General features: G+C 53.7%; 3 protein-coding genes across 3 annotated transcripts; 1 reads left to right on the forward strand and 2 right to left on the reverse strand.

Annotated features, from left to right (window-relative positions):
- Positions 1-1,692: 1,692 nt before the first annotated feature.
- Dda1 (DET1 and DDB1 associated 1) lies at positions 1,693-9,773 on the reverse strand. Its single transcript, XM_076846374.2, has 5 exons — positions 9,671-9,773; positions 4,893-4,973; positions 4,331-4,382; positions 3,317-3,378; positions 1,693-1,903 (listed from the first exon to the last, which is right to left on the reverse strand). The coding sequence occupies exons 1-5, from the start codon at positions 9,671-9,673 to the stop codon at positions 1,793-1,795; spliced, it is 309 nt and encodes a 102-aa protein (XP_076702489.1). The 5' UTR covers positions 9,674-9,773; the 3' UTR covers positions 1,693-1,792.
- A 928-nt stretch (positions 9,774-10,701) lies between these two features.
- Mrpl34 (mitochondrial ribosomal protein L34) lies at positions 10,702-11,787 on the reverse strand. The gene is made up of 2 exons (XM_076870561.2): positions 11,632-11,787; positions 10,702-11,394 (listed from the first exon to the last, which is right to left on the reverse strand). Exons 1-2 carry the CDS (start codon positions 11,694-11,696, stop codon positions 11,181-11,183), a joined length of 279 nt encoding a protein of 92 aa, XP_076726676.1. The 5' UTR covers positions 11,697-11,787; the 3' UTR covers positions 10,702-11,180.
- A 2,428-nt stretch (positions 11,788-14,215) lies between these two features.
- Abhd8 (abhydrolase domain containing 8) lies at positions 14,216-22,307 on the forward strand. The gene is made up of 5 exons (XM_076870574.2): positions 14,216-14,393; positions 15,638-16,388; positions 20,612-20,782; positions 20,943-21,159; positions 21,950-22,307. The coding sequence occupies exons 2-5, from the start codon at positions 15,646-15,648 to the stop codon at positions 22,118-22,120; spliced, it is 1,302 nt and encodes a 433-aa protein (XP_076726689.1). The 5' UTR covers positions 14,216-14,393; positions 15,638-15,645; the 3' UTR covers positions 22,121-22,307.
- Positions 22,308-22,756: the final 449 nt, after the last annotated feature.

Below are 22,756 nucleotides of genomic sequence, written 5' to 3' on the forward strand. Positions count from 1 at the left end.
GGGCAGGCAGGGCACTGGGAGGAAGCGCCCCAGGAATCAGTCGGTGCAGGAGACAGGCCCAGCTCAAAAGGGGACTCAGAGCCTTGGGGCGGGGCGGGGGGGGGGTGCTGCCTGGTGCCATGCTGTCTCCTGGTCTTTGAAGTCCTGCCATTTTAACCACTGACCAAGTGACACCATAAATCTGCCGGGTCAGAACCACCCCTGGGACTGGGGATTCCCAACTGGTCTGGAAGTGGTGGGGGGGGGCGCACTTGCCACTCCCCTTGCCTTGACCTGCAAGGCCAAGGTCAAGCTTCTGTTCCTGACTAGCTGCCCAGGGCCTGCAGGGACCTTACAGTATGCACCTGCCTAGGTACAGACACCAAGCTGAGAGCTGGGGTCAAGGCGTCTGGGCCTCGAAGCACAGCTGGTTGCAGTGCTGGCCTGGTTCAGTCATTTGTGCCAATCCAGCACCATCTGCCCCAAGAGAGTTGGGCAGCCATGCAAGGCCCCATGGTAACTGCTGGGGGCATGCACACCTTCTCCCCAACCCCCTCAGATCCAGGGCCTACCCCACCACCCAACTCCACCAATACTCAGCACTGAGTCACGCCCCCCTTACAGGGCAGCGGGGGTAGAAGGAGCAGACGCCCAGGCCAAATGCTCAGGGAGGCGAACTTCTACCCAGAGCCCAAACCACCCTCTGCGTGTCCAAGCTCAGTCCCAATCCCAGCCCAGCTGGTGAAGGGACCCCCTGGAGAGGCCAGGAAGCACACTGACTAGAACTCCTATCTGACTTGGGGTCCCATGAGGCCAGGCTACCTGGGTTGGCAACACCTGCTAAATGTCATTCTGATGTCACCAGAGGCCCTCAGAGCCCAGGCCCAGGCAAGACTGGGCCATCTCCACAGTGGACGGTGGGCATAGGGCCCTGCATGGTAGTGTCCTGGATGTGAGCTGACCCCAGCTCCACTTTTGGCACCATAGACTGTCTCTCAGAGATGACCTGGTCCCCGAGGACACCTTGACAGGTGAGGCAGAGGGGTTGGTCCGAGTAGGTCTTGGCCTTGAGCATGGCGGCTGCAGCAGGCTCACGAGAGGATGTGGCTGGTCCCTGGGGCCCCAGCACAAGGGGCCCCTCTTCTCCTCTTGGTGATGACAGGATGACTCTCAGGGGCTCCGTCCTCCAGGGGCGAGGAGTGTGGAGCAAAGACTCGAGGTCGAGTAGGAAAGATCCTTTTATTGGGGAGGACACGGAGCGCTCTAGTCCATGATAAAATGACTTAAGAGGAAGATCCAGTAGGGCGACTTCTCCCCTGCCCGCCTGCTCACAGGGAGGTCTGGGCATGGCTACCTCCTGTGGCAGTGGAGACCAGGTGAGTCTCGGAGGCCTGGACTGGTCAGCAGGGAGGGAGAAGGCTGCTCAGCTGTCCGGGAGAGCCAGGCCTAGGGCCCTGGCCCCCATCCCTCCCACCCAGCCACAGAACCCCCTGGCTCTACACCCTAGAGACATAGTTTCTCAGGACGGGGGACCTGGACAGGGGAAGGGTGAAAAACAATATTTTTTAAAAAGCATCTATCGACATCACACTACTGGGTCTGACGTCCCCTTTAACCAACGCTTGATACATGTTACAGCATAAATAAAAACTCAAGGAAAATAAATACATCGGCTCCTATGAGGTTGGAAGTGGTGTGGACGGCGGGGTGTGGGTGGCCGGCGGGGAAGGCGGGCGGGCAGGGCGCTTACACACGGTGGGCGGGCGACCAAGGAGCAGACACAACAGGAGGCGCCTGTGGGGGATCGCGAGTCTTAAGTGTCCTCGTGCATGTCGGGGCTGTCGGTCCGCGCCACCTTGCGGGGTGGTGCCGAGCTCTCGCCCTCCAGCTCCACCTGCTCCTGCTCTCTCTTCTTGGCGGCATTCTGGGGGCAAGGGAAGGACAGGCTGTGAGCTCCTGGCATCCCAGTGCCAGCCCTGGCCCTTCAGTGGTGTCAGAAGCCAGCCCTGGAGCAGGGAAATGTGACTCGGGGCCCCAGGCTGGGCAGCACTTTCTGCCACTGGGACCTGCCCCACTAAGCCCTGTCCTGAGTGTCCTCTGGGACCCATGGCAGGTGACAGGCAGGGGTTTCCTGGGTACCTCGTGGGGAGAGTCACCACGACCTTTCCCATGACCCCCCACATCCTGTTTCTCAAACACTCAGAGGAGCACCCACGGAGCCAAGGGCAAAAGGGCACCTGGGAGCCGCAGGGGGGCCCTGTATCCCCAGAAAAGAGGACAGCAGATGGTATAGGTCGTGTCCTTCCTGGTTGGTGGCACTCAAAGCCTGTGCAGCTGGGGAGGGGGATGGAAGCAGTGGGTCAGGCACCCTGGATTTTCAGAGTGCTCACTTGGAGTCCCGTCCAACCTCAGTCTGATATTCAATATTAAGTGAAAAACCACATTACTGAATAACATATGAAAATTTCTATCAAGAAAGAAAGAAAGAGAGTCCCAAATGTACAAAAAGTGGCTTCTGGGAAGAGGTCAGGATGCCAGAAGTTGAGGGAAGTGACTTTTATTCACAAGTGCTCATCACTGTCCCAGCTGGGAAACAAATCTTTCCACATTTATCCCCTCTTGCATTGCCTGGAGTTTTAATCTTGTGTAAATTTCACCATTTAAAAAAAAAAAAGATTCTACAGCCAGATGTGGTGGCTTATGCCTATAATTCCAGCAACTCGGGAGGCTGAGGCAGGAAGATCACTAGCCTCTTCTGAGCCAGCCTCGGCAACTTGGCAAGGCTCTGTCTCAATATATAAAAAGGCCGGGGATGTGGCTTAGTGGTTAAGTACCCCAAATTCAATCCCCAGTGCCAAAAAAAAAAAAAAAAAACATTCTAAGGCATGGTGGCACATGCCTGTAATCCCAGCAATGGAAGAGGATGGCAAGTTCAAAGCCAGCCAGGGCAACTTGGTGAGACTCTTTCTCGGTAAGAGTAATGGTGGGGGACAAACTAGGGCTGTAGCTCAGTGACAGACGGCCGAGGGGGTGTGGCTCAGTGGTAGAGCACTCGCCAGGCGGTGTGAGAACAAAACATTCTAGGGCCCACCTGGAAAGTCTAACTAACAGGGGCCTGGGAAGCCAGGCCTCGGCGGCCCGCCTTCCCATACCAGAACCTGGGCCACCGCACAGCGTTCCCGCCACTGACCGGCTCCCCCTCTCCTCGATCACCCAGAAAACTCCAACTGGACCCTCAAGGCCCCCAAACGCCCACTCACTCCCTCACTCAAGAGGCCCTGCTAGGAGGCATGTCTGCCCCACCCCACTCCCAGCACCCGACCCCCTCATCCTTTACCTTTTTGTCCCATTGCTGATGTAAGTAGCGCAGAAGGATGTTTGTCTTTTCTGTCACAATGACTAAAAAGAAAGACAGAGATGGTGGCAGAAGACGCAGAGGCACCCTGACCTTAGATGGGTGCTCTTCACCCCTCCCTAACCATCTGGCCTATTCGGCCCTCGGTGGTCTTTCTGGGGCTCAAAGTCAGGACCCACAATTTAGGAGGTGACCTCAGAAAGCCCAGTGGCTTCACTTCTGAGCACACAGCCACCACCAGGGGCCTGAGCTGATTGCTCCCTCAGGGTCCCTGCTGCCTTATGCAGGGTTCCGTCCTGGGGTGGGGGACAGGCTCACATCCCTGCTTCCTCCCAGGTGGACCATAAGCACAAACCTACATAGTTGTATCTGGTGACCACAAGTCACTTGTACCCTGCAGGGTCCAGGTAGACGGGTGCCTTTTTAACAGTTAAAATAAACATACAACAGCACCACCACATCCTCCCGCTCTGCAGAGCCATCTTCCAGGTCCCCTCCCCAACCCCAAACGCTCTTTGCTATCACCTGTCTCATAGTACTTGTCTTGGAGTCTGCATTCTCACTAAGTCCCTGATGTGGAGGCAAAAGGCAACACCAGGCCTGATCCAAGGGGAAAGGCCACGCCAGGAAGAGGGGGTCAGCTCAGAGTCTCAGGAGCCCTGGACGCCAGTGTGTGGAGATCAGGAGGCACCCAGAAAAAGCAGGTCTCCCGCAGCTCCCGAGGTCAGGAGTGAGCAGACAGCCACATGCACACCTCCAGCCCGGAGTCCCCAGACCGCCTCCTGGTCTTTCTTTAGGACCCTTCCCCACATGACCCTGACTGGGAACTTGACTGCAAGCCACCTCTGTGCCCTGCCGCCTGCCCCTGCTCCCCGGTTTCTACCCCCTGTTCCCTAGTCTTTGCTCCCTGCCCCCTGCCCCCTGCTCTCTGGGCTGGGCTGGGCCTCTGAACCACCCCCAGGAGCCGGACAGGCCACACCAGCAGATGCTACTTACTCTGTTCTGATGGGTACTCCCGAGTAGGCAGGTAAACAGAGGGACGTCGATTCTGCAGGATGATTGGGAAAAGGTAGGTTAGGAGCACATGGGCCTGGGGTCCCTGCTCCCTCCCCAGCCCCAATCAGCACCTACCCTTGAATAAAGAGGGAAAGACACTCAAGACTATGGGGTGTTGGGCTGGGGTTATGGCTCAGTGGTAGATCACCTGCCTCGCATGTGTGAGGCCCTGGGTTTAATCCTCAGCACCACATAAATGTAAGTAAATAAAATAAAGATTAAAAAAAAAAAAAAAGAATATGGGGTAGAGGGCTGGGGTTGGGGCTCAGAGGTAGAGTGCTTGCCTAGCACACGAGAGGCACTGGGTTCGATGCTCAGCACCACATATAAGTAAAATGAATAAAATAACGGTCCATCAACATCTAAAAAAAATTTTAAATAAAAATAAAGAATATGGGGTGGAACTGGCCTTAAAGATCAGCCTGTCCCCACCAAGACCACTACTGGGGACACATGCTACCCCCAGTCCCCAAGGACTCCAGCCCCCAGAACACACACTCACCGAAGCTTTGCACACGGAGTCGGCATGAAATCGACTAAAATTGCTTTTGTTGTAGACAGGTAATCCTTTCAAAAAATCTGCCTAGAAAACAGTCAGAAGATAGAGAGTGAGAATCAGTAACAGTGGAGAAGTCTGCAAGGTCCCTTACTATGCGTCTGAGAAGGGCTTCCAGTGACTTCTGGTCTTTTCTTTCTACTTTTCTTTGCTTCTCAGGGTTTGCAGAGTGCACCCCCAAGCTACCTACCAAAGGTCACAACAGCCCCACACCCAGGCAAAAGGCGGGAGACTGAGGCTGGGAAAGAACAGGCCGCTAGTTTAAAGTTGCACTGTGTGAGCAACAGAGGAGTCAAACCCAGGCCCCAAACACCTTGGCCGAGGAGATAGCTATGGCCCGCCTGGGCGGCACTGTGCTTAGTAGCGTGTTAAACTTCTGCATGCTGAGCCTCCAGGCCCTGTTTCCACGACCCGCCCTGGGCAGAGACGGAGGACAGAGGAACATCTGCTGATCTCAAGAAACCGCAGGGTCAGTGTGACAACACATGGGGGGTGGGAACAGAGACTGGGAGAAGGGGCTGCAATTACTCAGGAATGGGAGTCCAGGGCTCGCCACATTTCCAACATCCTAAAAATCCAAGTTTGTATATGTGTTATCTCTTTTTTCTTCTTCTTCAGTGCTGGGGATGAAACCCAGGGCTTCACACATGCGAGACAAACACTCTGCTACTGAGCTGCATTCTGGCCCCAAACATCTAGGTTTATTTTATTTTGGTTTTCTTCCTTTTTTTTCTTTCCTTTTCTTTTTTTTTTTTTTTTTTTTTTTTTTTTTTGTGGTGCTGAGGATGGAATCCGGGGCCTCTTGTGTACTCAGCAAGTGCTCTACCACAGAGTCACACACCAGTCAGTCTTCATCCAGGTTTTAAAGCTGGCTCCACTTTCTAGAAAGTTCCATGTGGGCTGGGCATAGTGGCACATGCCTATAATCCCAGTGACTCAGAAGCTGAGGCAGGAGGAGTGCAAGTTCAAGGCTGGCCTGGGCAACTTAGCAAGACTCTGTCTCAATTAAAAAATAAAAAAGGTCGGGAATGTAGCTAAGTAACAAAGCATCCCTGAATTCAATCCACAATATCACAAAAAGGAAAAAAAAATCCATTCACACACAAAAAGAAAAAGGAAAAAAGAAGCCCCATGTGGACTGAGCTAAGCAGGTGTGTGACGGTCAGCTCAGGGACTCTTCTGGAGTCCCCACCCTGAGGCTGATCAAAGCCTGCAGAGCTAGTCCTAGGGGGAAAATGCCTGCCTCTCCCTGGAGGAGCCTGAGCCCTGCACCAGGAGGGCCTCAGCCTCACAGGGAGCAGACCGTCCTCCCACAGCTGCCTGGGGGATATGGCTGGGCCACCCAAGGTTTTAGGCCTGTGTGGCTAAATCCACTCACTTTCCCAAAGTCTCTGTTGGTCAAGCATGAGGTGGGACGTTGGCAAGGGGTACATCTGGTGTGGGTTCCCCACACATCCTGCCCTGAGCCAGGGTCTTCCCAAATGTCATATCCCCAACAGCACTCACAGGTGTGACCCAGCCAAGCAGGTGGTGGCAGCTCCCCATCCTCAAGACAGGAGACTGAGGTAAGGTCGTCACTGGTGTGACTCATCTGAGGTCACCTAGTCTTAGGTATGCCCAGTCTCACAGGCCATGCCCCTGCCATTACATGACAGGTCTAATAAACCAATGGCTTGAGATCCGGCAGACTCCAGGGCTGCAGGACCTGGTACCCTTAGGGTCCAGCCCCATTCTTGAAGCCCCAGAGAGCTGCCCTGGAGGAAGTAGCCCTGGAGGAAATAGCCATTTAAGTGACTTCGGATCATCCTCTGCAGCAGACAAGAGGACTAGTGTCCCTTTCCCTACAGGCCAGCCCCTCCTCTGCTGGTCCCAGTGAGATGTAAGCAGCATGGGCCAACCCGGGAGGCTGTCAGGTGTCCCCCTCTGCCTACGACAGCATTCACAGCTGCTCCCAGGGACAACTCACAGTCCCTCAAACCTGCCTCGACCCATCCTTGGCCCCTTGCTCCAGCTTAATCTCAGACTGAGGAGCCAGAGTCATACAGGTGGCAAGGTTTCCTTTTATTTTTTAGTACCAGGGATTGAACCCAGGGGCACTGTACCCCTGAGCCACATCCCGACTCCTTTTATATTTTATTTGGAAGCAGGATCTTGCTAAATTGCTGAGGCTGGCTTTTAACTTGTAATCCTCCTGCCTCAGCCTCCCAAGCCACTGCACCAAGCCAGCAAGGTTTTCTTAGCCCTCACTATATGGCAGACCCCAAGTTGGGGCACCAAGACACTGAGGTGAGCCTTGAAGCCCTGTTCCTGGTCTTAGGGAGGTCCTACTGCATAGGGGACACAAGGATCACAAAATCGCAGTGAGTGGAAAGTGGAGGTAAGGGTGCCTTCAGGGCACTGTGCAAAGATAGGACGGGGGAGGGTGGACAGAGGCTTGGTTCATCTGGGGGACTGGAGTGGACTGTCCAGAGGTATTATATAGGAAGGGGCCCTGTCCCTGCTCTGCTCGAGACTCTCCACAGCCCTGGCCCACTGGGCCCTCTTTATCTTCCCACTGCACACCATCCACCACCCCTCAGGAGGGCCTCTCCATCCACACTGCTGCCCTCCCCCATCAGCTCTAACCTCTCCTACCCTGATGCTGTCCCCACACCTAGGGAGCCTCTCCCAGAAACCTGCTTCCACCCCAGTAGGATCGCCCAACACATCCACTACCCTGGCTGAGGGCACTGGGCAGGGCAGGCTACCTCAACCTGAGGTCCCTGCAGGGCTCACAGGGGACAAGGCTGACAAGCATAGACTCAAATCCTCCCCTCAATCCTGCTCAGCACCTCCTTCGCTGTGTGACTTGGGGCGAACACCTCACAGCTTCACACCTCCCCCACAGAACGGGGCACTGCACACAGGGCCACTTCCCAAGGTAATTCAGACTCTCAATAAGACAACACTGATGCAGCCTCTGCACAGTGCTCCCTCCAGGCAGCTGCTGACACCCGCTCACTCATGCTGAATAAATGAATGAAGATGGGGAGGGGACCTACTTCCTTCAGCTAAGCTGGAAAACAAGGTCTGAAGACAGGGGAGAAGTCCACCTGCAGCCAGAAGCCCTGAAGCCACCCATTACCTCAGCAAACATTTACCAAACACCAGCAGTCCTGTCCCTTTGTGGACAGCCCACTAATGACCCAACAAAGCAAGAGGAGAAAAGATGGTACCTCCAGATGTAAGGAGGGGATCTGAAGAAGAGATGCTCACAGTAGGGAAAGTACTACAGGCAGAATCAGCAGGTGCAAAGGCCCTGGGGGTGTGGAACTCAGAGCATGGGAAGCACAAACAAGGCCTGTGTGGATGAAGCTGGCAGAGGGAAGGGGTGAAGAGGGTGGAGATGAGGTCACAGAGGTGGGCAGAGACCCTGAAGGTGGAGGGCAGGAGCTGGGTCACAACCAACAGGGTTACAACAGGAGCATTTCATAATTTAGAAAGTGATACAATCTGACTTACATCTTCAAAAATTTCAACAACCGAGTGGATGGGAGAGAGGCAAGGAGACTAGGGAGGGGGCTGGGGCAGGCATCCACGCCAGAGGTGGCAGTACCTGGACAGGCCACAGATGGATTCAGGTTGTGTTCTGGAGGCAGAGCCAACAGAATCCTCTTATGACCAGGTTGGGGACACACTGCAGTAAGAAATCAATGATAACACCCAGACTTGGGGACCCACACAGTGGGCCCTACCTTTCTCCCTGGGGCGCTTCCTCTGCCCTCCTCTACTGCTTCCCAAAGGCTGACAGCTGTGGGCTGGGATTCTCCCTCAGGGGCAACGGGGCCCTAACTCAGCTTGATCAAATCTTCCACTGCCCCTGCCAGTTGTGAGGATGCCAAGGGAGCGGAGGGGTCACCATCCCACTTTACAGATCAAACCCAAAAAACCACCAGCCCCACACCCCAGGATGTGGGAATGGGAAAGGGAATATTAACCTCCCAACAGCCAGTTAGGATTACCCCCACTTCAAGATGAAAGGAGAGTTAGGAGAGGATGTCACCAGCCCCAAGTCACCCAGCTCATCTGTTGAATGTTCCCTGTCCTAAGCACTTTACCACGTCAGTTCCCTAAACTACCACAATCCTATGAAGTCTGGACTACCAACATCCTCATTTAACAGGCAGAGGCTCGGAGGGTGGGAGAGACGGAATTGCTCTCTCTTGGGGACAAGAGGAGGCCCAGATTGGTGGGGGAGGGGTTAGGGCCCCGGGGAACCCAGGCAATCGGCGAGTGTCGCACTTCCTTTGGCGACAAAGCCCTGCAAAGTCTGCGGTGTCAAGCCCCCTCCCCCGCCCCGACGCCCGGACCGGCCTTCCAAACCCTCCTAAATCAGAGAAGCCCAGGCCCGCTGAGCGGAGGAAGAGGCCCGAGATGGGGTCTCAGGAGACCCCACCCCATTCCAAGCGATTTCCGGGGGGAGCCGCGACCCGGAAATGAATGAGTTGTCAGGGCCTGGAAGCCTACACAGGGTCAGGGGTCGGGGAAGGAGCTGGAGCGGGGTCAAAAGAAAGCTCAAGAAAGGGTCTGAGGGGTCGAAGGTCACAGGTCAGCGAGGAGAGTGGGGCGGGGCTGAGGGGGCCGGGCTGAGTGGTGAGAGGCCTTAGGGGGATAGAGGAGTGGGTGGTCCCGCGGCACCATTTTGTTGAGGGTAAGGGAAGTACGGGCCCGGCGGCCGTCCTCACCATCTTGTTTCCTCCGTCGCCACCTCAGCCGCCTCAGCCGCCACCGCCGCCGCCACCGCCGCCGCCGCCACCGCCACAGCCGCCTTCTTAGCAGCCGCCGCACAGCAACTTCCAGCCACGGCACAGCGTACACTGATGGCGCCACTGAGCCCCGTCATTGGTCGGCCCCCTGGCCCCGCCCCCAAGATATAGCCCTTGCGCGCGCTCCCATTGGTCAGATTCGGCTAACTCACATGCCCATTGGTTGCCACGCCTCCTCCCTTCATAGTCAAGTTCGGTCGAGAAAGCACAGCCTCGCCCGGGACTTGGAAGCGTAGAAAATGAGATCCGGAAGTAGGCGGATGCCGCACTCGCGAAGCCTCTTGGGAGTTGTAGTTCACAACTCTCGGTTTCGCACGTCGGATATATTGCGCTTTTTCATACAGTGTCCCTTGAGGTCCCACGACGGTCCCGCAAGGTGAGGACCAAAACATTCTCAGCCTCTTCCCCGTGGTTTCAACCTTGGGTTTCGGTAGACGACTCCCGCATTAGCTGCTTTAATTATTTTTTAATTGACAACCTAGACTTTCTTGCTTTAATGCCTCATGTGGCTCCCTAGTGTCCCAAATTCTGGGCCCTTCTGGCTTCCCTCACCTGCCCCGTGTCGTGACCCCTACCCAGTCCCTCCTGGTAGTTCTTCCTTGACTGATTCTTCCCAATGTCAGTCAAGTCAGGTGCCCGCTCTGGGTTCCTATGGCCTTCACAATCCCCCTCTCAGCCCTGATCCTCCTGCCTAGGTGTAAATTCACTTTCCCCAAGAGACAGACTGAATAAGGAATGGGCACCCAGTATATAGAAAGTGCTCAATAAGGTTGCTACGTGGCCGCTATTAAGTATTATTATTCCAACAACAACAGAGCAAAGGAGCCTGAGGACTAAAGCCTCACCCAGGGTCTCACAGCCCATCCGCAAGGGGCAGGTAGAGGATGTGAAACGCCTCTCCTTCTCACCAGCCTTCCCAGATTGTAAATTATGACAAGTAGAACAAGAAGGAAATCGGAATTAACATTTATTGACAATTACAAATTACTGGTAATCTGGGGGGTTATAGTTTTGTAATTATATTTTAAAGAGCCCTTATCCTGGAGAGATACATTCTGAAATATCCCCAGAATAACCTGATGCCGGAGATCTGCTTCAAAGTAACACAGGAGGGGACAGGACGGTTGTGGATGGCTGGCGGATGGAGCTTTGTACTGGGGACACAGCGGTTCCTTATACTGTTCTGTGTACTGTACCAAATGTTCGAAATTCTTCGTATTTTAAAAGCATAAAAAGAGACTTGGCCAGGCTGACTACCACTCCCCCACTTTCAGTCCCACCCAAACTTCTTCCCCTAAGCCAACCCCACGATTTGGGGAGCATTTATGCCCAAGTCTTCTCTGCTCCCCAGCTCCCTGCAAAGGCGAGAGGTGAGGTCCTAGGCAAGGGAAATGCTTTAACCGGAGTCCTGCCAGCAGCGTCACGATCCTCAGTGGCTCAGAGACTTGCGGCCCTTGAGCATGCGACGGAGGATGACCTGAACGCCGGCCGGCGTGCTCAGGCGCCGGATCCACCCGTGCTTGTGCTTGCGTTTGATGTTACTTGGCTGATACTCGTTTCCGCGCGCCTTGCCACGGGCCTGCTGCAAGACAGGGAGGCCCCAAGAGTCTGGGAACCCCAACCATATCCTGGGCTGTAACAACCTGTAGAGGCAAGAGAAGCAGTAAGGAAGGTCAGCGGAGGCGCTGTGCGATCTCAGCGCACCGTACAACCTCTCTGAGCCTTGACTTCCAGATCTGTACGGAGACAGACGCTAGTTGGAAAAGGCGCATTCTGACTGCGCAAAGCGTTGTCGAGTCTTGGAGACGATAAACTTCTGGAGGCAGCCCCAGAGGCCGCCCTTATTCCCAGATTTGAAGACGTGTCCCTTGAAGACTCACCTGCCACCTAGCTGCGCCGCCGACTTGCCGGCGGGGCCCAATAGGGATCCGGCGGAGAAAGCCATGTCCAGATTCGGGTCACGCTGTCCCAGCCGCCAAAGATTCCGGAGCCCACAACTACGCGGCTAAGGGGTGGGAAAGGAGACTTATGGGAAATGTAGTTTCTCCTACACCCAACTTTGCACAGCCGCGGTCCGCACCTGGACCTGCAGTTCTACGCCTGCGCACCAAAGTAGTGCCTACAGGGAGCTTAGTTTTCCGATCGACCAGCAGGTGGCAGAAGGACGACTCCCCAACCTGCGCGTGCGTACAAGGCACGTCCCAAGGTCCGCTGGGAATTGTAGTTCCCTCTGTCTACCGGCAGAGGGTGCCCCAGGGTGACTGTGGCGCAGCTGGTGGCAGCTGCTGGAAGCTGCTGGTTGGTCTTTTCATTTCCAGCAAGGGCCAGGCAGATGGCACACAGCTGGCTGACAGCTTTTCTCTGACCACAGCCAAGTCCCCGCCTCTTGGAAGGGAGCCCAGGAGCCTGAGTTCGAGCTGGCTGGGTGTCCTTGAGGTAGTCCCTGCTCCTCTCCAGGTTTCAGCTTTTCAGTAAACCGAATGGGCTGCAAGCTTGCCCTTGGCTTGCCTTAGAGGAATTTTTCCGAGACCCAGATCTGAATCCTTCACATGCTCACACACCCTCCTTCGCTCTCCATTGTCCCAGGGAAAATATCATGGCCCTTCAGCACGCAAAACCTTCTCCACAGACAACCTAAATCGCAGCCACACCTTCCTCTCTTCCTGGTCCCTGTCCACCCTTTAAAATTCCTCTTCTAGATCAGTAGAGGAAAGGGGCCAAGAGGTGAGAGACAGCAAGGGAGAAGGAAACTGCTGGGGAGTGATATTGGTCAAATTATAGTTACATTGTGTACATGTAGGAATATGTAACAACAAGTTCCATCATTATGTACAACTACGATGCATCAATAAAAACTGTGGAGGCCAGGCCTGGTGACATAATCCCAGTGACTCTGGAAGCTGAGTCAGAAGGATTGCAAGTTCAAAGCCAGTCTCAGCAACTTAGTGAGACCCTGTCTCTAAATAAAATATAAGTTAAATATAAAAAGGCTGGGGATGCGGCTCAGTTTTGATACTGGTTCAATCCCCAGTACACAAACACATACACAAGGGCCGGGTGCAGTGGTAAACAGCTGTAATCCTATAATCACAGTGGCTGGGGAGGCTGAGGCAGGAGGATTTTGAGTTCAAAGCCAGCCTCAGCAATTTAGCAAGGCACTAAGCAACTCAGTGAGACCCTGTCTCTAAATAAAATACAAAAAAGGGCTGGGGATGTGGCTCAGTGGTTAAGTGCCCCGAGTTCAATCCCTGGTATGGGGGGAGGGATGAAACATAGATGTCTTATTGGAAAAAAATTCTTGTAACCCTGTCCCTTCTCTGTGGCCTAACTCTGATCCAGTAGGGCTCTCCCGTAGCTCTGGGGCCTCTCAGGAGCCAGGCTTGAGCAGACCTGAGACAGAGTCTCCCAGCTTGGGACAGTGGGTGGGACACGACACACTGTGGGAACCATTTGCTAATGAATAAACTGTGTAGCCTCCCAGCAGAGTCCTGAGTGGGCAAGCGTGGGTGGCTGCATCTAATTCAGCTCTGACAGCAGATTCCAGGGGGTGAGGACTGGCAAGCAAGAAGAAGCAATTAACCCCTTGTCCTCTGAAGCCCTTTTAACAAATCACCACCACTATAATAATAATGCCAAGAATGTATTGAGCACTTACTCTGCATGCAAAGCACATGATGAATCATTTACCTGCATAGCAAACTCATGAAAATAATATCATATAGAGGTGAATGAAAGCTCAGGGAATTGACTTGTCCAAGATCACACATCAGCAAAGGGCAGAGGCTAAACCTGAGCCCTGGTTTCTCTGAATCCAGGCTCTCCTGGTGGACTATCTTGCCTCAGCCTTGACCATGGAACTGGGGTGTCTATCTCTTGCCACCAGTCCCTTCTCAGTTCCATCTGCAGTCATTGGTTAAATTGGCTGATAGTGAAATTCCAATTCCTTAATTACTCAAGACTCCAAATTTTCTGTTTTTAACAGTTCCCAGGATTTGGAATCACACAGGCTTGGGTTCAAATCCCAACCTGGCTTTCCTCCTGACTTGTGTTCTTCGTGAGTCTCAGTTTCCCCACACAAAATTGCAAAGATCAGGGAGTCTCTGTTTCCAGAATAGAAAGGTCAACACAGAGAGGGACATGGGAGCTCCTTCTGGAGGGGACAGGGCAAGTCGGAGGCAGGAGCTGGCTGGAGAGACCCCTTCTCTGAGAAAGGACTTCGACTGCCTAGTCCCAGGAGTCCCGCAGATTTGAGGCTACAGCCCCTTCTCCCTCCCGGTCTAGGCCCAATCCCTTGCACGACCTCCGAGAGCCCCTAAAAGGGGCGGGGCCGTTGACCCAGAGCCCGCCCCATCTCAGAATTTTAGTCTCTGATTGGACGTCTATCTAGGCCAGGTCAGTTCGCAGTTACGATAGGGCGAAGTTCCCGCCCGTCTGCTGCAGGCCCCGCCCTCTTGGGGGAGGGGCTTAAATGGCCGGCTTGGTGGGCGGTCGCGGGATGCCCCTGCGCTGACCGCCCCAGGCCCGCGCTCGCCGGCGTAGACGCGCCGGGCCGACCCCGCGCCACCATGTAAACGACACCCGCAGGCGGACGCTGGCTTCTCTGCCCGGGACCCCTCCGCCCCGCCCCGGAGCCCTCGATGAGGTGAGCTGGGAGCGGACGCCTGAGGGGGTCATGGAGGTTTCGGGGGCCTCCACTTCCTAAGGGGGTGTCCACAAAGCCCGTGTTCGGGCTCCTAGGAAGCCACGGAGCCCCAGTGGCCTCGACCTCGCCACAGGGATGACGGGCACCCCGGAGACCGGGCCCGGCTCTGGGAAGGGGGGCTGGCGCGGCGCATTTGAGCTGCCTTCCTTAATCGGGTTCAGGGCCCCCCTCGAGGCCGAGAGCGCTGCCTGCCTCCCTTCCAGCAGATCCCAGGCCGTCGCGGGCCCATCTTCAGCGTGTGTTACCCCGGCGGCCCCCGGGCTGGGGAGAGAGGATGGGCTGGTTCCATCTCCAGGCCTTAGACAATGGGGGTGCGCTGCGCGGGTATCCCCTTGAGTTATGTAACCGCCTGTGGTTGCTATGGACACGGGGTGGGGGGAGGTGGCCTTGGGAGCTGGATGGAGGCCTGGAGGCCCCCAACTAGGTCCTATCCTCATCGCCACCCCTGGGGACTTGTGTGGTGCTCCCGTCCCCAGCCCAGGGTCCTAAGCAGGGGGTACAAAGCAGTGTCCTCCCAGTGTGTATGGCCCTCAGCTTGCTGCTCTTTGAGACAGGCCCAACTCAGGGGCTCAATCCACAGTCCCCTTTCTGAGAGCCTCATCTTTTGGTGGTCGGATTCAGAGCCAGAGACCTGGGAGGTGGCCTCCCTGGGGATTTACATCCTTTAAAATACCCCAGGATGGGGCTGGAATTGTAGCTCAGCGGTAGAGTGCTTGCCTTGTACCTGTGAGCCACTGTGTTCATTCCCAGCACCACATATAAATAAGCCAATAAACAAAGGTCCATCAACAACTAAATATATCTATTTAAAAATAATAATAATAAAATATCCCAGGAGCCCTCAGGATAGGTGAGCTAATATAAAGTACATGTGCATAAATGAATGAATGGCTTTAGGGGCCCTCACTGGTATAAACTGGAGGTGGTGGTGGTAGGGGTGTCCTCAGGGCTGGGCCACATTTACCACAATGTCCCCTTCTCTGGGAAGTCCCCACACCAGACTTCAGCGCCTTCCCTATGTACTCCCCAGGGATGAACCACTAGCCAGGCCCTGGAAGTTAGCCAACCACCACGTCTTGTGACCCTGCCCTCACAAGGGACCTTAGAAGGGGACTCCCAGTCTGGTTGACCTGGGGTAGGAGGGCTCCCACTTAGATGGCATCTGATCTGGCTCCCGCTCACAGGACACACCATGCTGACCGGGGTGACCGACGGTTTCTTCTGCTGCCTACTGGGCACGCCCCCTAACGCTGTGGGGCCCCTGGAAAGCGTCGAGTCCAGCGATGGCTACACCTTTGTGGAGGTCAAACCCGGCCGTGTGCTGCGGGTGAAGCACGCTGGACCCGCCCTTGCTCCCACTCCACCTCCACCACCGCCTCTGGATGCTGCCCAGGGGGACAGGTCCGGCTTGGTCCGCTGCCAGCGCCGGATCACTGTGTACCGCAGCGGGCGCTTGCTGGTGGAGAACCTGGGCCGGGCGCCGAGAGCTGACCTCCTGCATGGGCAGAATGGCTCTGGGGAGCCACCGGCCGCCCTGGAGGTAGAGCTGGCCGATCCGGCAGGCAGCGATGGCCGCTCGAACCCGGGCAGCGCGGGTAGTGGCAGCGGCGGGCGGAGGCGGCGAGCCAGACGCCCGAAGAGGACCATCCACATTGACTGTGAGAAGCGCATCACTAGCTGCAAGGGCGCCCAGGCGGACGTGGTACTGTTTTTCATCCATGGTGTCGGTGGCTCCCTGGCCATCTGGAAGGAGCAACTGGACTTCTTTGTGCGCCTAGGCTATGAGGTGGTGGCACCTGACCTGGCTGGCCATGGGGCCAGCTCTGCGCCTCAGGTAGCTGCAGCCTACACCTTCTATGCGCTGGCTGAGGACATGCGAGCCATCTTCAAGCGCTATGCAAAGAAGCGAAACGTGCTCATTGGACATTCCTATGGGTAAGCCACCCCTGGCATGGGATGGGGCTGTGGGTTGGCCTGAATACCCAGTTACCAAATGCCAATTTCCCTCCTTGAAAATTCTTATTGGGCCGGGGGGTGTGGCTCAGGGGCAGAACCCTTGCCCAGCAGGCCTGAGGCCCTGGATGCCATCCACAGCACTGGGAAGAAAGGAGGAAGAAAGAAAGAAAAAGTAAATTTTTTTTTTTTTTTTTCATGAAAAGCAGCTGCACATACATTTGCACAAACCTGTAATCCCAGCCCTGTGGGAAGCCGAGCCAGGAGGATCTGGAGTTCAAGGCCCACCTGGGCAAAATAGCAGAGCCTGTCCAAAAACAAAAATAAAAACAAAATCGGAAGCAAACAGGAATTCCCACCACTACTGTTACTGTTTACATTGCTTTATTCATTTTTTAAAATATATATTGCTTTAGTTGTAAATGGACCCAATACCTTTCTTTTATTTATTTATGTGGTGCTGAGGATTGAACCCAGGGCCTCACACATGCTAGGCGAGTGCTCTACCACTGAGGCATAGCCCCAGCCCTTATTTATTTATTTATATTTTATTTTTATTTTGGTACTGGGGATTGAACTCAGGGGCACTCAACCACTGAGCCACATCCCCAGCCCTATTTTGTATTTTCTTTAGAGACAGGGTCTCATTGAGTTGCCTAGTGCCTCGAAGTTGCTGAGGCTGGCTTTGAACTCTTGATTCTCTTGTCTCAGCCTCCCAAGCCACTGGGATTACAAGCATGTATGACCTTGCCCGACTCATTTATTGTTTTTGTTATTTTGATTGTACAAATTTATGGAGTACTCTGTGATAATTCAATACATGTATGCAGCATGCAGTAATCAAATCAGGGTAATTAACATTTCCTTCTTTAAAAATTAAAAAAAAAAAAAATATATATATATATATATATATATATATATATATATATATATTGTAGATGGACACAACACAATGCCTTTATTTTTATGTGGTGCTGAGGATCGAACCCGGGTCCTGCCCGTGCAAGGTGAGCTCTACCGCTGAGCCACAATACCAGCCCCTATATATATATATATTTTTTTTTTTTGATTAACATGAAATATGTGTCCATATTTATGAGGCACAACATGATAGTTTGATAGATGCATACAGTGTGTACTGATCAAATAGAATGTTGTTGTTTTTTAATATTGTTTTTTAGATGTTGATGGACCTTTATTTTGTTCATTTATTTATATGTGGTGCTGAGAATTGAACCTAGTGCCTCACACATGCGAGGCAAGCACTCCACCACTGAGCCCCAGCCCCAGCCCCAGGATCACGAATGTTTCCATCTCCTTGTCATTACTTGGTGACTGGAACCTTCAAGCTCCTCTTTTTTAGTTATTCATAAAACAAACCAGGTGTGGTGGAGCATACCTGTAGTCCCAGCTATCAGGAGGCTGAGGCAGGAGATTCACTTGAGCCTAGGAGTTAGAGGCCAGCCTGGGCAAACAGCAACACCTCATCTCTGCAGGAAAGGAAGCAAGGAAGGAAGGAGAGAGAGAGAGAGAGAGAGAGAGAGAGAGAGAGAGAGAGACAGGGTCTCATTGAGTTGCCTAGTGCCTCAATGAGACGCACACACACACACACACACACATATTCACATAGATTACTGTGAACGTGGTCACCCCACTGTGCTGCAGAACAGTTGAACTTATGCCTTCTATCTCACTCCCATTGTTGTTTGTTTGTTTATTTATTTGTGTGTGTGTGTGTGTGTGTGTGTGTGTGGTGCTGGGGATTGAACCCAGGGCCCTGTGCGTGCGAGGCAAGCCCTCCACCAACTGAGCTACATCCCCAGCCCCCACTCCCATTATTTTAACAGTAGGATTTCTTCATCCCAGTACTCACATTTGGGCCAGGTAATTCTTTTTGGTGAGGACTATAAGATGTTTGGCAGCATCCTGGCCTCTAATCCCATAGTACCATCATTTAGTGTTGTTGATCATGACCATCTAACCTGTCTTCAGATTAGCCAGATGTCCACTAAGTGGGCGGAATTGCTCCAAGCCCAGAATGCTGCCTTAAGCTAATTTCAAACACTGGCTGCTCTGGAGATCCCTTGCGGTCAGGAAGGGCTAATTGGATTCCCTTAAATCCAGTTTACAAAGGCACAGCTTGCTGTAAATCACTCTCCTCTGCAGGGCTGAGGATACCATCTGGCGCTTACTGAAAGCCCACTTCATGGAAGACTCTGAGCCCTGGGGTTCTGACCACTGCCAAGGAGCCAAGTTCTCCCCTTTACCCAGAAAGAAAGATCAGATGAGTCAGGCAGCCTGGTGGGGAACCACTCTTGTAGAGATTATATCCCATGCAATTAGACATGAAAATAAATAAGTTATATGAGTATCCAGAAGAAAGGTGTCCAGCTCGGGAGGTATATAACTCTTATGTGTTTGTATGATAACATCTCAAAAAGTTGATACTTATGATACAATGTTTCCTCTAATTAAATGAGCACCCATCTATGGTAGTTCCTGTGAGTCCATAACAATGCTGAGGTCATCACAGTTACTATTTCATAGAACTGCAGACAGAAATTTGGAGAGGTTAAGCAACTTGCCTAAGGGCACACAGTGAATCATAAGCGCAACATCCACCTTCCTCCTGTTTCTTTATTTTTTTTCCTAGCAGGAATCAGCAAGCTGCTGCTGTATTTTCTTTTTTTCTTCTTCTTTTTTTCCTTTGTTTTTATCATTGTTTTAAAGTTCTAGGACTGGGATGCAGGGTTTCACACATTTGAGGGAAGTATTCTACCACTGTAAAATTAATTAATTAACTTGTTTATTTATTTATTTTCCAGGGTCTTGCTTAGTTGCCCAGGCTGGTCTTGAATTTGTGATCCTCCTGCCTCAGCCTCCCCATGGGTATGTGTCACCATGCTCAGCCCAGAAAACTTTTTCTAAAAAGGCCCAGTGGTAAATATTTTTGATTTTTATTTGTCTCTGTTGGGACATCACACCTCCACAGATGCAGTGCAAAAGCAGCCAGGCATGACTATGTTCCAGTAAAATTTGATTAACAAAATATTTTACAAATCTGCTGGGTACTGCGGCACACACCTGTAATCCCAGTGACTTGGGAGGCTCAGGCAGGAGGATCATGAGTTCAAGGCTAGTCTCAGCAACTTCATGAGACCTTGCCTCAAAATGAAAAAATAAAAAGGGCTGCAGATATAGCTCAGTGGTAAAAATGCCCTGGGTTCCATCCCTGGTATCAATAAAACAACAACAACAACAAAAATTTACCAATCTGGCTGGGGCTGGGGTTCAGTGGGAGAACACTCACAGAAACTACCATAGATGGGTGCCTAGCACATGAGGTTCAAACCTCGGCACCATGAATTTTTTTTTTTATATAAATCTTTGAAATCATAAATTTGATTTACAAAAACAAGAGACCAGCCCACAGGCTATATCTTGCTATAAAGACACTGAGGAGCTAGGTTTGGAGGCTCTCTAGGCCCTTCTACCTGGCATTAGGCAGGAGAATGTGTGTTGCCCAGAGGCCACGGGAGAAATCCTCCAAGGGAGAGGTTAGTCCCCCTCTGGGCATCCACCTGTGTTTGTGTAGTCGGGTTCCTTTTCTAACACTTGATAATCGGTAATTCTTATCCCTTTGGGAGTCATGGTGACTAAGAACTTGGGCTGGGTACTGAGTGTGGTTGCGCAGGACTGTCATCCCAGCAGCTAAGGAGGCTGAGGCAAGAGGATCGTGAGTTCAAAGCCAGCCTCAGCAACTTAATGAGGCCCTAAGAAACTTAGTGAGTTTCTGTCTCTAAAGAAAATACAAAAAAGGGCTGGGGATGTGGCTCTGTGGTTAGCGCTGCTGGGTTCAATCTCCAGTACCAAATAATAATAATGATGATGATGATAATTGAGTGGCAGAGCCTAGCATGTGCAAGACCCTGGGCTCCATCCCCAGTGCTGGAAAAAAAAAAAAAAAAAGAAGAAGAAGAAGAAAAAGGAGAAGAAATGTATATGTATATGTGTGTATATAAAATAAAATGGAAGATCCTCAGAACTCAATCTGGTAATCCTGGGGCATCCCCCCATCCTGCAGGTGCCTGTGCCTCCAGGGGAAAGAGTCTTGGGATTCAGGGGCCTGCCCCTGGGGTGCAGAGAGGGCATTACCCCCTTAGTGACTGGATTCTGCTGACCACTGCTCTTCCATGCCCGGGCAGGGTGTCCTTCTGCACATTCCTGGCACATGAGTACCCTGACCTGGTGCACAAGGTGATCATGATCAATGGCGGGGGCCCCACCGCCCTGGAGCCCAGCATCTGCTCCATCTTCAATATGCCCACGTGTGTCCTGCATTGCTTGTCGCCCTGCCTGGCCTGGAGCTTCCTCAAGTGAGTGTCCCCTTCCTAGAGACACTGCTCTTGGCTCTGGCAGACCCTGGCATCTCTCAGAGTTGGGGGGAGGGAGGCTAAACAGCTGGGTCTGGCATGGGGGACACCCTGTGGAGGGCTGGCTGGCCAGGGGTTCAGACCGATGTCTTCCCACCACCAGGGCCGGCTTTGCCCGCCAAGGAGCCAAAGAGAAGCAGCTGCTGAAGGAAGGCAACGCGTTCAACGTGTCGTCCTTCGTGCTAAGGGCCATGATGAGCGGCCAGTACTGGCCCGAGGGCGACGAAGTCTACCACGCTGAGCTCACGGTGCCTGTCCTGCTTGTCCACGGCATGCACGACAAGTTTGTGCCAGTGGAGGAAGACCAGCGCATGGCGGAGGTAGGAGCAGGGTGCCAGGGCCGCCACCCCTGGAAACCGGCTGTGCACAGCCCCGGGGCGTGGCCTCCGTGTGGGCGTGGCTTCGGGCCAGGGTGGCCTCTAAATGGGTGTAGTTTCTAGGTCGGCTGGGTCTGTGTCTGGGCTGGGCTCTGGCGTGTGTTCTGACCCCAAGGAATTGGGAGCATCAGATCTAGAGTCAAAGGTAGAACCTAGAAAATGGGTCCCCAGACAGGTAACAATTATGCCCCATTCCCCCTGCAGTAAGCAGACTTCACGGCAGAGGATTTGAAGAAGAGATCAATGTTGCTTATATAATTTTGGGGAAAGGGGTGAGGCAGGGGGTCTTTAGAGGTTCCAAAGAAAAGATACTGGAACCCTTAGTACTTAGGATAGCTCTGAACTGGGCGGTTCTTAACCAAGGAGGATCCTTGCCTCCAGGTCACACTTGGAAATGTCTGCAGACTCCCGGGCATCTGGTGGGTGGAGACAGGGAACTGCATATCATCTACCGTGCACTCCGCAGCAAAGAATGATCCAGCCCCAGATGTCAGACTGCTGAGATTGAGAAATCCTCCCCTGGTCATAGGCACTTAATAAATCTCAATGAATGAATATCTGGTTGGGCTCCCACAGGGTGACAGGGCATCCTCCAGTTCCCTCTGGAGTGGAACTAAAGGGTTGAAGGGTAGACTGCAGGAGGGACTTTCTGGTGTGGGCCATGCATGGAGGTGGGGAGTCCCAAGGCAGCTGGCCCCTCACCGCCCCCATCCTGAGCCCCGCATCCCTGCAGATCCTGCTCCTGGCCTTCCTGAAGCTTATCGACGAAGGCAGCCACATGGTGATGCTGGAGTGCCCAGAGACGGTCAACACGCTGCTCCACGAGTTCCTGCTCTGGGAGCCGGAACCCTCGCCCAAGGCTCTGCCCGAGCCCCAGCCCGCGCCTCCAGAGGAGAAGAAGTAGCCGCCGGGCCGGCGGGGCATCGCTTGGCGAGCAGAGCCGCAGGAAGAGGCCAGAGCCTGCGCCGTCCGCCGCGCGGACCACCTGGGCGGGCCGTTCGCTCCGGTGGGCGGGGTCAGTCAGGGGGACGCCCCCAGGCCGGCTGGGCGGGGCGTGGCATCGGAGGGAGCAGCGAGACCCTTCCGCTCTCTGCATCCGTGTTTCGGGCCGCGGCCAGGGCCCACGCGGAGGATGACCTTGTACAGAAGCCCTCTTCCCCTCCCCAACGCCACACCGAGGCAGGTCCCCCACCCCGCTCTGTCTTCCGTGTCAGCCGTGCTTGATCCTGGGACCCACAAGCCCCGCAGGGACCCTCGTGGGTCCGGTCCCTTTGCCCGAGACCCCACCCCACTCCTCATTCCTTGGCGCTGGGAGCTGTTGTGGCCCAAGGGGGGAGGGATTGGGAGAGGGGCTGGCGCCACCAAACCTGCACATCTCAACTTGTAACTCAATAAAAAGAAGTGACAATCGGAGTCTCCGGACTTGTGTTGGATGACCTTAGGGCAGGGCTTTCTTTGCTCCGCTACCCCAGTCTGCTTTCCCATCTGCAGCCTGGCCTGAGGCGCCTCCCCTCGGGGGTGACCTTGGGAGCACCAGGGA

The sequence above is a fragment of the Callospermophilus lateralis genome, chromosome 1 (genome assembly GCF_048772815.1).
Source record: "Callospermophilus lateralis isolate mCalLat2 chromosome 1, mCalLat2.hap1, whole genome shotgun sequence".
Lineage (NCBI taxonomy): Eukaryota > Metazoa > Chordata > Mammalia > Rodentia > Sciuridae > Callospermophilus > Callospermophilus lateralis.

Bases quoted from the DNA above. Each gene is read 5' to 3' on its own strand.
- Dda1 (XM_076846374.2), bottom strand. The intron at 4,383-4,892 runs GTGAGTGTGTGT...ATCATCCTGCAG, and splicing joins ACTCCGTGTGCAAAGCTTCG to AATCGACGTCCCTCTGTTTA. The intron at 1,904-3,316 runs GTAAAGGATGAG...CCTTGCCCCCAG, and splicing joins ATCAGCAATGGGACAAAAAG to AATGCCGCCAAGAAGAGAGA.
- Abhd8 (XM_076870574.2), top strand. From the start codon at position 15,646: ATGCTGACCGGGGTGACCGACGGTTTCTTCTGCTGCCTACTGGGCACG. The intron at 16,389-20,611 runs GTAAGCCACCCC...ATGCCCGGGCAG, and splicing joins CTCATTGGACATTCCTATGG to GGTGTCCTTCTGCACATTCC. The intron at 21,160-21,949 runs GTAGGAGCAGGG...GCATCCCTGCAG, and splicing joins AAGACCAGCGCATGGCGGAG to ATCCTGCTCCTGGCCTTCCT.
- Mrpl34 (XM_076870561.2), bottom strand. From the start codon at position 11,696: ATGGCTTTCTCCGCCGGATCCCTATTGGGCCCCGCCGGCAAGTCGGCG. The intron at 11,395-11,631 runs GTGAGTCTTCAA...TTGCCTCTACAG, and splicing joins GCGGCGCAGCTAGGTGGCAG to GTTGTTACAGCCCAGGATAT.